The sequence below is a fragment of the Lycium ferocissimum genome, chromosome 3 (genome assembly GCF_029784015.1).
Source record: "Lycium ferocissimum isolate CSIRO_LF1 chromosome 3, AGI_CSIRO_Lferr_CH_V1, whole genome shotgun sequence".
Taxonomy (NCBI): domain Eukaryota; kingdom Viridiplantae; phylum Streptophyta; class Magnoliopsida; order Solanales; family Solanaceae; genus Lycium; species Lycium ferocissimum.
Window position 1 is genome coordinate 42,695,024 of NC_081344.1, and position 13,766 is coordinate 42,708,789.

Genomic DNA, 13,766 nt, shown 5'->3' on the forward strand with positions numbered 1-13,766 from the left:
CTACTTTAATAACGTCACTCGTTATATGCCAAGTTTGTTAATGACTCATTCTCTCCAATATTAAGAGGTGTAGTTTCAAAAATTAGAATAATAACACGGTTATGCTAAATGAATAAAATAAAAAAATAAAAAACATACGAATTACGTGGAGCATACGAAAGTAAAAGTTGGGAATGAGAAGAAAGGAAATGAAAATAAATAATATAAAAAGAAAAATACATTTTAAAAATAAAAATAATTAAAAAGTAAAAATAAAATGATTATCAAATAATAGAAATAAAAATGAAATTAAAAACCAAAAGAAATTAAAAAATAGAAATAAAAAATAAAGTAAAAATAAAAAGAAACCCTGTAATAACCCTGTAATTACACTCAATTCTCAACCTCTCCTTGAGAATTGGAGCGTATAATTACACCCTCTCAATTACACCCAATTTCCACCCAACCATTGTAATTACTTGGTCAAACAAACAGGCCAAACTGTGTAATTACACCCAATTAGAATTACTTGGATGGCTTTCCAAACAGCCCCTTATATATTTCTAGGTTATAAATCCAAAAGTGAATTTCTTTTTAATTAAACAACAAAGGAAAAAAAGAAAGAAAGAGAGAGGCAAAATAAGGTGATCAGGCAGGGGAAGATTATATAACAGTCAATAAAAAGATAATGAAGGATACAAGTTCAAATTGATGACGGATAACATTAGTCCATCATAAACGATGCATTAGCAAAATTAAAATAAAGTCGTCTCGGACACAGTTGAAATAGAAACAGTAAGTAGCTTAAGTAGTATCAATCCATTCTCAATCATCCACGATGGAGAAGGAATCTTGTTCCTAGTTACTACTACATTCCAAACATCATAGGCTTATACATATAAAGAGTATCAAATTTCAGCTCAAATTACAGAGAAAGAGAGAGTGATAGAGAAATGAAGATGACCTGAGTCCTAACCATGGTTGATGAGTCTAGTTGAAGAAGAACCCAAGAGACCCCAAAATATCTCCCTAGGGTGACTAACTTCTCATGCATTGGAACTCCATAACCATTTAATGGAGTTCCTGAAAAAGTTAATGAAATATGATTAAAAGCTAAAGTGATTTACCAAAGAAAAGGAAAAATCAACACTATCCACTATCCCTCCTATATTAAAGTAAAAGGGGCTAGAATTACCCAATTCTAGCCCACCCTAAACTTTTTACATCATTAGAAACGAAACATCAACAGTCAATTCAGACAGTCCCCCTTATCCTCAAGAGAAATTGCTGTCTTGTTAGACACATAGTGTGTGATTATCAAAATGAAAATTTTAAAAGGATTTTCAAAAGGTGAATGATCCTAGTCTAAGTTCTAAAATCCTAAGACTAGTTAATAGTTAGCAGTAACAAAAACTTTGGACATCCTCATGCCCACGATTTCACAAGATTTCTATAACATCTACAAGTTATAAAGCTTAAGTTGGAGGGATCAGCCATTTCAAGATCCGCATTTAAGGTGAAGTTGAAAAGACTGCAAGTTGGAATATTCCTGAAATTTACATAGATTGTTTTTTTAAAGAAAAAACTAAAACTCTCAGGACTTTTTAGTTGAGCCCTTGAAGGGCAAAATTTGCTCAGCCTTTCCAGGGCTAAGGTTTTAGAAATAAAAAAAAGAAGATAAAAACATGATGACCAACTAAGCTGTTTTGATAGCTTGAGTTGGTGATGATGAGATGCATATGCATGCTTTGTTTCTCTTGAAGGAGCCTTTCCTTACAAGAGAAGAAATGGAAATGTGGAGAAGTTAATTTTACTCCACATTTTTTGAAGGTAGTGTACCCCTATGGGGGGCTTTAAACTTGTGGAGAGGCCCTTGTTCCATACGCAGGCCGGCCTCCATTTGAGAAAGAGAAAGATGCAAGAGAACCATGGTTAGGCCAAAGATCCTTCAGAGAGTTTTTTCAGGTAGATCAATTTTGTATCGATCTGTCTTGACCATTTGACAATTATACGATCTCTCTTAGCGATGAGGAATTGGTGCACGCAGCGTCATTGTCACGCCTGTTGCACAGCAAAACAAACTGTCAAAGATATTAGTACCTCTCCTTCCCATCAGAAATCAATAGTACTAGGGCAATCAAACTAAGGAATATAAGAGGGGACCGGTGGTTGGGATTGGAGGAAACTCACATACTAGCAGTTAGAATTACCTTTCAAACAAGTACTGTAATTTATTTCCTTCAATTGGTAATGATATAAACATGAAACCAGATAATAATAATTGTTTATAGGACAAAAGTGGATGGCCAACTTTAAGTTTGTTGATAGTTAGGTGCATTAATGTTGTAAACTTAAAATGTACATGCATTTCAATGCCAGCTTGAAAATGAGGTTTTGTCCAGATATACAAGCCTTTTCTTAGTTGTATGTCTTAAATATAAACTCCGACTTGGAATTGTGGTGTTAAACATGATATGACATTTCTATGATTATATAAATGACATGAGTAAAACGAAAAAATGAAATAGCTAGAAGGGTAAAGAAAAGAGTTGGATGTGAGTGATATACAAACCTGAATGCATTGCAGGTGAGGGAGCGAGGGAAATAGGGGTCCCATAGTGCTGTGCTGGGTAACCTGCCGCACCAGTAGCAGCTGCTGAATAGGGGAAGAGATGGTGTGGGTACTGAACACCAGCATAGCCCTGGCTCGCTGTGTAACCGCCATTACCGCCTCCTTCTCCGAAATTCATGTATGGGTAAAAAGCAGCAGCTGCACTCGATAATACACCACTAGCTGCCGCACTCCCATACACGGCCGGATATTGACTAGCTGCTCCTCCATACACACTATAGTAACCCTGCATCCACAAATTCAAACAATTTACACTCTCATACCAATGTCTGTATACCAAATGGCGAAGCAAAATGTCCAACTTTTTGCTTTCAGATCTGACTTCTTCAGGAGTTAAGTTATTAGCAAAATCCTCGACCTTAATTCTATTCTCTTGACTGTATTTTTAGACATCAACTTTAATAAGGAAAAAAGCTTTTTGTCACCTATCAAAAGTATTTTTTGACCTTGTACTTCTAAAATGTCATACTATTTATGTGAATATAAAAATCATACTCCCGGCGTTCCATTTTAAGTGTCTTAGTTTGATTGAGCACAAAGTATTTTAAATTAAAAATGTGTACTAAAATGTCTTTAGAATCTTATGATTTTAAACTTGATATGTAGGATGTTTGAATTGTCAACTTACTAAAATAAAAATATTAGAAGTCATTCTTTAAAAATAAAAATATAACAATCAAAATAGAATGGAATAGAAATATTAAGTATTCCTTAGACTGAAAATTTGCTCAGAAGTCTGACAAAGTTTTATTAACACAGGTGAGACTGTATCGTGCATGCCACAAACTGAAGTTCAAGATTCATGCCCTCTTCTTAAATGGGGAAAAATAAGTAAAGGTCAACAATCAGCTTTTGACTAAAACTCCATGCATTCTGCTTCGGATATCGCGTGCAAGTGCTTCAGTACAAACTGGTCTTTGACTTATGCTTTCTGTTATTTAATGACAAGCTTTTATAATTATAGAAATATCATCGAATATTCAAAATTAAATTTTAAAAATAACTTTTGCGATGTGTCAATTATCTTTCATTTTGTGAATAATCAAACACCGCACCTAAAGTGAAACGATCCTAGCAGCTTCAACAACGTAAAGACGTAACATGCATATTGCAGTTCAACTATTAAATGAAAGACAAGAGCGATGGGGACTAAAGAAGAAAAGGAGACAATGGGTACAAACCGTAGGGTAAGTGTAATCTGGCGAGTAGGGAGAGTACCTGACAGTTTGTCACAAGAAAAACAAACAAAAAAGCATTAGAATGTGAAACTTGGTATGGAAGCTTTCTTAGTGAACAGTGATCAGTTTGTACAACAAACATGATGATGGTATCAATGGATGCATGAGTCATTTCTTCTTGTCCGAACATGGATGAGCTGTGTATATGTGATAATAATGTCGACATTACCAGTGAGTGAGTGTGTGTGTGTGAGAGAGAGAGGGGGGACATTATGATAGAGAGAAAAGAAATGGTGTCATGAGCATGCGTGGATAGAGTCCTCTAGAATAAAGAGGCTTCGTAGGAATGAGTTGGCAAATGCACGTGAAGACTCGTCCTCTACTTCCTAATGGAAAAAAGAAAAGAAGAAATTGTATATTAGAGTACAGTTGTAGAAAATAAAACATTTTAGTGTCATACCCATAAAAATTGTAAGGGATCCCTTGTTGGATGGCATAATGAGGGAAGGTTGCTGCTGAAGGAAAAGCTGTTCCTAACCCACCTCCTCCTGCTGCTGCTGCTGTTGCTGTTGCTTGAAACCCACTCATCACCCTAAAGTTCCTGCCTCCTCCTGCTCATTCATTATTTTTGTGTTTTATTTTATAACCAAAAAAGGAAAAATTTAAAGAAAGATTTCACCTAAATATTGCTTCATGTATAATCTTGAAACACAAGACATCCTTTAACTTTGAATAGTAGTAGTATTAAAAAAGGTAAAAATGAAGACCAGGCATGGCAAAAAGCAAAAGGTATACGTTTATTACACAGAAGAATGAGCTGTCATGCTTTTCTAAAACATATCCTTGCACATGCTATACTGGTGGTGCTAAAGCAAAGAGCATCATAAAGTGGACTCATATTCATATATAATCTTTAACAAAGAAATAATATAAGAGTTACTTTTTTCCACAATGGGGAGAATATTCATGCTGCAGAAAGAAGCGACTAGTCAAAATAATGACCATCCACTAATAGATATCCAAATTAGATTTGAATCAAAGAAATCATAACTTTGGTTACTATACCATGTGCGGTGAAACTAATTACTGTAGCCAAATATGCAAGAAAGAGTACATGTGATAATAAGTTAACATTTCCTAACAAAAAGAGAAAACAAAATAAAAATTAAATATGTATACCATGTTTAGGGGTAGTAGGCTTAGATCTTTGAACTCCCATGGAAGCAAGATTGCAGTTGGCCCTTCTGCCATCAATGACAGGAGCAGCATCAACACAAGCCCTCATGGCTGCTTCTGCTTCACGAAATGTTACCTATTTTGGAAATTAACAACGTCATCATCAAAGGTTATTTCAGGAAAAGATGTTAGTAAGACAACTGTAAAGATAAGAAAAGACCCAAAAAAGAAAAACTAGCTAGTACATACAAATCCATAGCCTTTGGATCTTCCAGTAGCCTTATCAGTGATGACGACAGCCTCCAAGATGTCACCAAACTGTTCAAAGTATTTCTTCATGGTCTCCTTCTGAGTCTCCCAAGCCAATCCTCCAACAAACACCTTAGTGTACGTGGTGTCCCCGAATTGACCTGATGGAGTCATCTTCTTCTTTGTTAACAAAAGAAGAAATTATTATATAATAAGTCTCTTGCGATGGATCTTTGATGGATGAATATCTATCTGTGTGCACAACTCCAAGGGGATATAGATCTAGAAGGGGAAGAAAAGAGGTGGAAGAAGAAGGATCTTGAAAATGAAGGAAGACAATTAGGTCAGAGAGGGAACGAGGGAGGGAAAAGAGAAGGAGATAGAGGGAAATGGGAGGGAAGGGAAAGCAAAAGAAAGATAGGAGTAATAGAAAAAAGGGGGAAAAAGAAAGAGTAACATAATACGGACATGAAATTATAAAAATTGCCTTCCTGCTCCTAACTGCTTTACACACTGTCATCCTCAACAATCTTCACGCGCTTTTCCCCCCCGCCAACTCTTTTCAATCTCTGCAATTCTTATTCTTTTTCCTTTTCCTTTCTGAGACTCCAATGCATAATATATACAATACGTTTAATCTTGTAAATCTATTTTCCTTATGTACATCTACTTTAACACATATTTGCTAGTTTAAATCACATTTGAAATTCACATGTAATAGCTTCTTGGTAAAAATATTTTCAATTGAATACAATTTGATACAATAGTCGTGTTTGTTTTTTTCACACCATTAGATAGAAAGCGACCTATAATTACCGGCAACTATCTATTATAAGAATAATTTGACAATTTAGAAAATAAAGTTAATAACATGTAAAAATGGTAAAGTATAACTGATACTATAAAGTTTATTTACTTTTCTAGTTTATATAAGCTAGAATCTATTAAAATTTTAATCATCACAATTGATAATAATTAATTTTTTTCAATGATTCAATAGTATAAAAAAACTTAACATTGTGAATGTGCATAAATTAAGCATTTCGAATTTATTCGTTATTTCCTGAGACATCTTTTATTTACATAGCTTTCGATCAAACATAATTATTCTTGGATTTAACTTATGTACTTTTTACTACTCAATTATATTTGTCGATATTAACTAATATAGCGACATTAGATTGGTTAACAAATACCTGTAAAAGTCTTTTAGGTGTCGCCTTTGTCAAATTCAATGCTGAAATTTAGAATCCAAACAAGTAGTACGAAAAATAAAAGTTGAACCCGTAAGTAGAAAAAAAAAAAAAAAACATAAGTAGTATTCACGCACGAAATTCGTGCGTGAAAGGAAGCTAACGAAAAACACGGTTTTTGGCCTTTCGCACGCACAATTTTGTGCGTGAATGGGGTGACCAAAAAAAAAAAGAGAATATTGGTATCACGCACTAATTTTGTGCGTTAATGTTGAGGGCTTCTTCTTTTTTTTTTTTTTTTTTTTTTTTTTGCGTTACCATTCCAATCGCGTTTTTTAAACTTTGGGCAAAAGATTAGTCATGTTTTAAAATCCCAAAATATCAATATTTTATATAAAACTTAATTTTTTTTTTGCGTACAATAATATCGTTCGTTACGTAGTCCATCTAAATGTTTGGATCGTCGTTTTAGGGGTTCTAAAGTGCCAGTAAGTTTTGAAACTTGTAATATTTATAGGGTTTTGATTTAAGTGTTTTAATAATAATTCATCCAATACGAGAGGTTTATACTAATTAAAAAATAATTCATTTCATTTAATTACAATACTAATTCAAAGCAATACAATAATAAATTACAATAACAATACAATCTTCAAGTTCTAGAGGCTCTATTCCAATAACGTTTTTTTCCATACTTTGGGCAAAAGATTAGTCATGTTTTAAAATCCCAAAATATCAATATTTTATATAAAACTTAATTTTTTTTTGCGTACAATAATGTCGGCTCATTACATGCACGGTTTGTGCGTGAAAAGGTAAAACGAGTTTTTGTCCCTTTCACGCACAAATGCATAAATGAGTGTAAAAAAAATTTCCCCACTTTCACGCACAAATTTTAGGGTTTAAGTCGTATTTTACACTTTCACGCACGGTTTTGTGCGTGAAAGGGGTAAATCGAGGTTGCCCTTTCGCGCACAAATTACGTAGCGAAAGGGCAAAAGCTGTTTTACCACTTTAACGCACGGATTTTAGGGTTTTATTTGCTCATTTTGTATTGCGCACCAATTTAATGCGCACTATAAGTATTGATTTGACAACACGCACGCATGACAATTTCGAAATCTATGACACATAAAGGCTTGATTTGACAATACGTTGCTGCATTATTTGCGCGTTTTTGTATTGCGCACAGTCAATTTAATATGTATAAGTATTGATTTGACAACACACCACGTACGACAATTTTAAGGAATCTATGACACATAAAGGCTTGATTTGACAATACGTTCTTTTTGCATTATTTGCGCGTTTTGTATTGCGCACCAATTTAATGCGCACTATAAGTATTGATTTGACAATACGTTACCGTGACAATTTAGGAATTTATTTAACTTGAATGTTGGCGAGTGAAAAACTCGTCAATTGCATAGGCCTAAGTCTTACAAGTCATAAAAAAAAATCAAACTTCATTCAAAAAATGTCTCAAAATGCTTAGCGTGTTAAGGTTTCACTATTTTGGGATGGAGATATCGTCGGGACAATTACTCGATTCGTTATAGTATCAAACCAAAAGCCTATGTTAAATTTCCAACAACTTTAAGTTATGAAACACTAGATCGATTACTTGCACGAAAGAATGAAAACTACACCAGCTGAGTTTGGAATCTCGATAGCTGGAGATATCCACAAACAATATCAAACGGTGTAGTGCGTTATGGCATGCACAATATCAACGATGATGAATCTTTGAGTGATTATTTGGGATCGCCGGGAAGAATATCGTGATTTAGTATTCATTAATGTTCTTGAGATGTATGTTAAAAAGATACCTCGGAACAAGTCCCTCGAAGTCCATTTTATTCATGGTAACACTTATGGGGACTTTAGTTCTTATGGAGACATTTTGAGTGGTCAAGTCTGCATTGGAAAATCTAAAAACAATTTAATCACGCTCACAATGCAAATTGGTAAATATGGTTTTTTATATTATTATTATATGTAGTAGCATGTGTTTGTTGTATGAATTGGTAAATAACCCGGTTTTCAAATCTTTATAGGAACTATTCTCAAAACTACTTGATGGTACCAAATATGGATGTTGGTCAATCCTCTCGGTTTGGTGGAGTTGATCATTCTCCACACCATGACAAAGGTTTATGAACAACGATAAGTTCATCACCTTCATATTAAATTATCTATATATATGTATGATGTTGGTATTTAAAATATGCTACTTTTCATGTAGGAGGATGAATGCACTTAATAATGAAGATTTTCCTAATTATTATGAGTCATCATCAAGTGATGACGATGAAATAGCTAATAATGCAGAGGTAACCGATGATGAAGATGATGATGATGTTCAAGTTGGTATGACCAACAATATTCCTCAAAGCCAAAACCAACAAGAACCAATGCACCACCACGTACCACCACCGATGGTGAAAACCCAACTTCTGAAAGCCCAATTCAGTGGCATTCTAACAATATCCCTTATCTTGATAGCCTACAGGGTTGTGATGATGCATTTGTCTTCACAAGAGAAGATTATGATAGTCGCTTAAAAACATGGATTGAACCTAAGGATCTCAACAAAGATCGATGCTACCTTGCAAAGGGAATGTTGTTCGCATCCAAAAAAGCTTTGCAACGGGCTGTCAAAATTTATTGTTTTAAGGACATGAGAGAGTTTAAGGTTGATCGAGTCAACCTCAAAGATATGGAGGCTAGTTTGTAGACGACGGTATCAAAATTTGTGAGTGGTTGCTTCGGGGAATTGTTAAGCCCGATGGTATGTGGGCTATCACAAAATTCCGCGAAAGACACACTTGTGATATGGAAGAAAATCGAGCGTATCATTATAATTTAGATACAAACATGATTGCTCAAGTGTTACTTAAAGACATTGCCGAAACGCCAAGGTAACTTATCCTACCTAGTACATTATATGTCTTATATCAATTGAAAGATTATTACTAAATATGGTTTGTTTTAACTTGTGCAGGTTCCCCATTAAAGATTGTATACGAAACGTTCAAGCCGTATATAGTAAAACTATAAGCAACAGAAAGGGATTTCTTGGGCGTAGACGCGCTTTTGAGATGGTCTTTGAAAATTGGCATACTTCTTTTCGATCACTGCCAAGGTATATGGCAGCTCTACAACATTTTAATCCTGGTACTGTTGTAGAGTGGCGACTTATAGAGGGTAAGATCTTCAACTTCGTATTTTGGACATTCAAACCATGCATTGATGGTTTTGCTCACTGCCGACCAGTGATATCCATAGATGGTACGCATGTATATGGTGCCTACGACATCAAGCTACTAATTGCAATAGGAATGGATGCCAATGGGTCAATATTTCCTCTTGCTTTCGCAATTGCCGCTAACGAGAGTAACGACACATGGGGGATCTTTTTGACCCGTTTGAAAACTCATGTTATTAAGGATCGTACCGGCATACGCGTGCTTTGCTGATCGTCATAAAGGCATATTGCACAATATGGATAATTTACCGGGGTGGCAGCCTCCCTTTGCTTACCATCGCTATTGTTTAAGGCACTTGAAGGCGAATTTGCAATCAACGTTTCATAATGGCACTCTAAACAAATTGATGTGGGGGGCTGCGATGGAGCATCAACAACGAAAATGGGTCGCAAAAATGGATCGATCAGGTCGGTGAGTGAACCCGCATACGTTTGGTTGATGAAGCTCGATGTTGAAAAATGGACGCTTCATGCCGACGGAGGAAAAAGATGGGCATGCTCACAACAAATGGCTCGAGTCTTTCAATAAACTTCGTCGAAATCTGCTCGAGGACTACCTGTCACCGCAATGGTGAGAATGACTTTCAAGCGAGTGGTGGAGCGATTTGTTGTTAGGACAAGGCGAGCCGCAGCGATATTGGCCGACGGCGGGACATGGATGCCAAAGCCCTTCAAAACTATGGAGCATTATAGACAAAAATGTGAGCGTCACCAAATGACCGAGTATGATCCAATTCGAACACGTGTATGAAGTTAGGACGGGTTATTATAACGGTAAGGGTGGAAACGTGCATACCGTTTATGAGGCAACAAGAACATGCACTTGTGGTAAGTGGCAAACGTACCACATGCCGTGTTCTCATGCTGTCAAGTGCTTCGAGAGAATGAGAAAAACGGTAAAAAATTATGTGGCGAAGGTCCAAAGTTACCTTAGAGCATATTCCGGCCAATTCCATCCACTTGGTAATGAAGCTTATTGGCCAAACGAGCCGTTTTCGATGGTTGCTAACAAGGATTACATTAGAAAATTGGGCATTAACTCACGGAGTCGTAGACCCAATCAAATGGATGTTAGTGAAAGAACTTACTCTCGCAAGTGCTCTATACGCAAAGCAATATGGCCATGACAAGCGTTCGTGTGGGCAACAAGGCCGTGGTAGTACAAGCACGTCTCGAAGTAATAGAGCCTCTAGAACTTGAAGATTGTATTGTTATTGTAATTTATTATTGTATTGCTTTGAATTAGTATTGTAATTAAATGAAATGAATTATTTTTTAATTAGTATAAACCTCTCGTATTGGATGAATTATTATTAAAACACTTAAATCAAAACCCTATAAATATTACAAGTTTCAAAACTTACTTCGGGGCACTTTAGAACCCCTAAAACGACGATCCAAACATTTAGGTGGACTTGATGTAATGAGCCGATATTATTGTACGCAAAAAAAAAAAAATTAAGTTTTATATAAAATATTGATATTTTGGGATTTTAAAACATGACTAATCTTTGCCCAAAGTATGGAAAAAAACGTGATTGGAATGGTAACGCAAAAAAAAAAAAAAAAAAAAAAAAAAAAAAAAAAAAGCCTCAACATTAACGCACAAAATTAGTGCGTGATACCAATATTCTCTTTTTTTTTTTTGGTCACCCCATTCACGCACAAAATTCGTGCGTGAAAGGCCAAAACTGTGTTTTTGCAGTTTGGTCCTTTCACGCACGAAATACGAATTTCGTGCGTGAATACTACTTATGTTTTTTTTTTTTTTTTTGTACTAGTTTGGTTCAACTTTTTATTTTTTGTACTACTTAAGTCGCGGATTCCTGAAATTTACAATTATTAGAGCTCTTTCATTTCAAAGTGATCATTTGTTTTTTGACTATGTAAGGAAACTAAAGGGGGATCGGAAAGCTAAAACTTTGTAGTAGTATTTACTATTTGTTCAGTGAAAATTTGTGTAGTCATATTTTCCGGATTTGTTTAAAATAGAAAAATCTTCTATAAACAGAACACAAGAAGTGGATTCAATGTTGTTCTATGTGATTATTGTGTAATATCGTTTTAGAAAATATCATTTTAACCAGTGTTTTAAAAGGCGAGGGCGTAAGGCGGGGCGTTTTACGTCTGCCTCAGTGAGGTGTAAGCCCCGAGGCACGGGGCGTAAGCCCCATGGGGTTTTAATTTTTAGTATTTTATAAAATGATATAATTATAATAAATACTTTTAAATAGGTGAAATAGCGTAAAAAATTGAAGAAAACTATAAATAAGTGATATATATATATATATATATATATATATATATATATATATATATATATATATATATATATGCTCCACCCCCACAAAAAAATTAATTAGAATAATCTATTATACGCTACTTATAAGTACAAGTGACTGCTCGTTACTTTTTGAGATAGTCGAAGACAAGATAAATAATTGGAAAAGAATATATATTAGGCATTCTAGCAATAAAAAAAGGTCTTGACTTTTAAATTTAATGTTTCAGTTCCTTTTTAAAACATTTGAGTAATTACATGTTGACTTTTGAGAATTTGGGCATTATATTAAGACTTATTTAACAAATTTCGTTTTAATTTGAAGAAGTTTTCTGGGCTTACGCCCCAACACACCCCGACAAAAAAAACTCGCCCCAAACGCCTCGGCGTACGCCCCGAATTGCTGAGCGTACGCCTTTGGAGACTTTCGCCCCGACCCATCGCCCCGGGGCATTTTTGGTACGCCCCGCCCCAGGACTCGCCCCGAAAACGCCTTTTAAAACACTGATTTTAACATGCACTAACAAAGAAAGGTGTTACCCGAAATTTAATACTTATGTTTAGAAAATATTATGTTTCCAAGTATGACAATCACACACACAGATAGATAGGAGTTAATTCCCTGAATGGTCACCCAAGTTTTGAAAATTGCCTCCTAAAATCACTTTTGTTTCTTTTAGGACTATAAAGTTATTCAATTATTACTATTTTCCTCAAAATATACTTAACATTACAAAAGCTCCTTTATCTACTAGTTGACATGCTATGTCACATTAAAACATTATTTTTTAATAATAAATCTATTTAACCAATATATATATCATACTCATTCAACCCAATCCAATCCCGATTAAAAAAGATCCAAAATGCACGTAACTTTTTCCACTTGTTCATATTCCCATTGTGAAATTAGAGGAGAGAAAATAACAAAGAATCAATCTTAGATGTTGTGCCAATGGGTTTTCTCGAAGGAACAGAAACCTCTTATAGGGTATCCTCCAAACTTTGTCTTCATAAGTATTCATCACCTGTCCGGGCGGATTCCATATATTTCTCCTCAAAGTTTCTCCAATTTCATCTACTTATTTTAAATACGTTAATCGAATTAATTACAAGGACACCAAAATATTATCGCAGATTGAGATGCGTTTCACTGATTAGCACTTTCCATTTTTAGATCTATGAGTTTAAATACATGTGAGAACACACACATATTATTGAGGCAAAAAAAATTAACGTAAGTTCAAAACTATAGAATTGCTAGTAGTTGCCAGAATATAATTTTTAATGATGGATGCATTTTGTGTCATTTTTAATCGGGTATAAAATTGGGGTTGGGTTGGATTGAATGTGTATGAAGTATATAGTTAAATCCTATTGCGCACTAAATTATAGCGCAAAAGTTATTATTTTCATTGTCCCAACACTTGTGTAATTTCAAAGTTTTGAAATTTCACGTTTTTTCCATAACTTGAACAAAGATTAGTCATGTTTCAAAACGCCGGAATATCAATATTTTATATAGAACTTGATATCTTTTTCTGCGAATAACAATGTAGGCTCAACACATCAAGTATACGTAAACGTTTGGATCGTCATTTACGGGTTGTAAAGTGCCCCGAAGTAAGATTTATTTGTTTGGAAACTTGTTATCTTTAGGTTTAAGTGTTTTATTTTATAAGGTGATAGGTACATAGGGGGTGGGGCTGGAGGGGCCGATGGCCGAGGGGATGGTGGCCGAGGTGGAGGCCTTCGTCTAATAGATGAGCTGGACGAGCACGCCACTGTTCCCGCTCCAGCCCGACATCCG

General features: G+C 35.1%; 1 protein-coding gene across 3 annotated transcripts; it reads right to left on the bottom strand.

Annotated features, from left to right (window-relative positions):
* Positions 1-678: 678 nt before the first annotated feature.
* Positions 679-5,681, bottom strand: LOC132050236 (uncharacterized). Of its 3 annotated transcripts, none has more exons than XM_059441385.1 (6): positions 5,215-5,681; positions 4,969-5,101; positions 4,250-4,397; positions 3,793-3,829; positions 2,552-2,837; positions 679-2,040 (listed from the first exon to the last, which is right to left on the bottom strand). In XM_059441385.1, exons 1-6 carry the CDS (start codon positions 5,386-5,388, stop codon positions 2,000-2,002), a joined length of 819 nt encoding a protein of 272 aa, XP_059297368.1. In that variant the 5' UTR covers positions 5,389-5,681; the 3' UTR covers positions 679-1,999. The 3 variants fall into 3 exon arrangements, with proteins under 3 accessions (XP_059297368.1, XP_059297367.1, XP_059297369.1); XM_059441384.1 differs by having other exon boundaries at positions 1,562-2,040; positions 4,250-4,400; positions 5,215-5,676; XM_059441386.1 differs by having other exon boundaries at positions 1,562-2,060; positions 4,250-4,400; positions 5,215-5,675.
* Between the last annotated feature and the right edge of the window lie 8,085 nt (positions 5,682-13,766).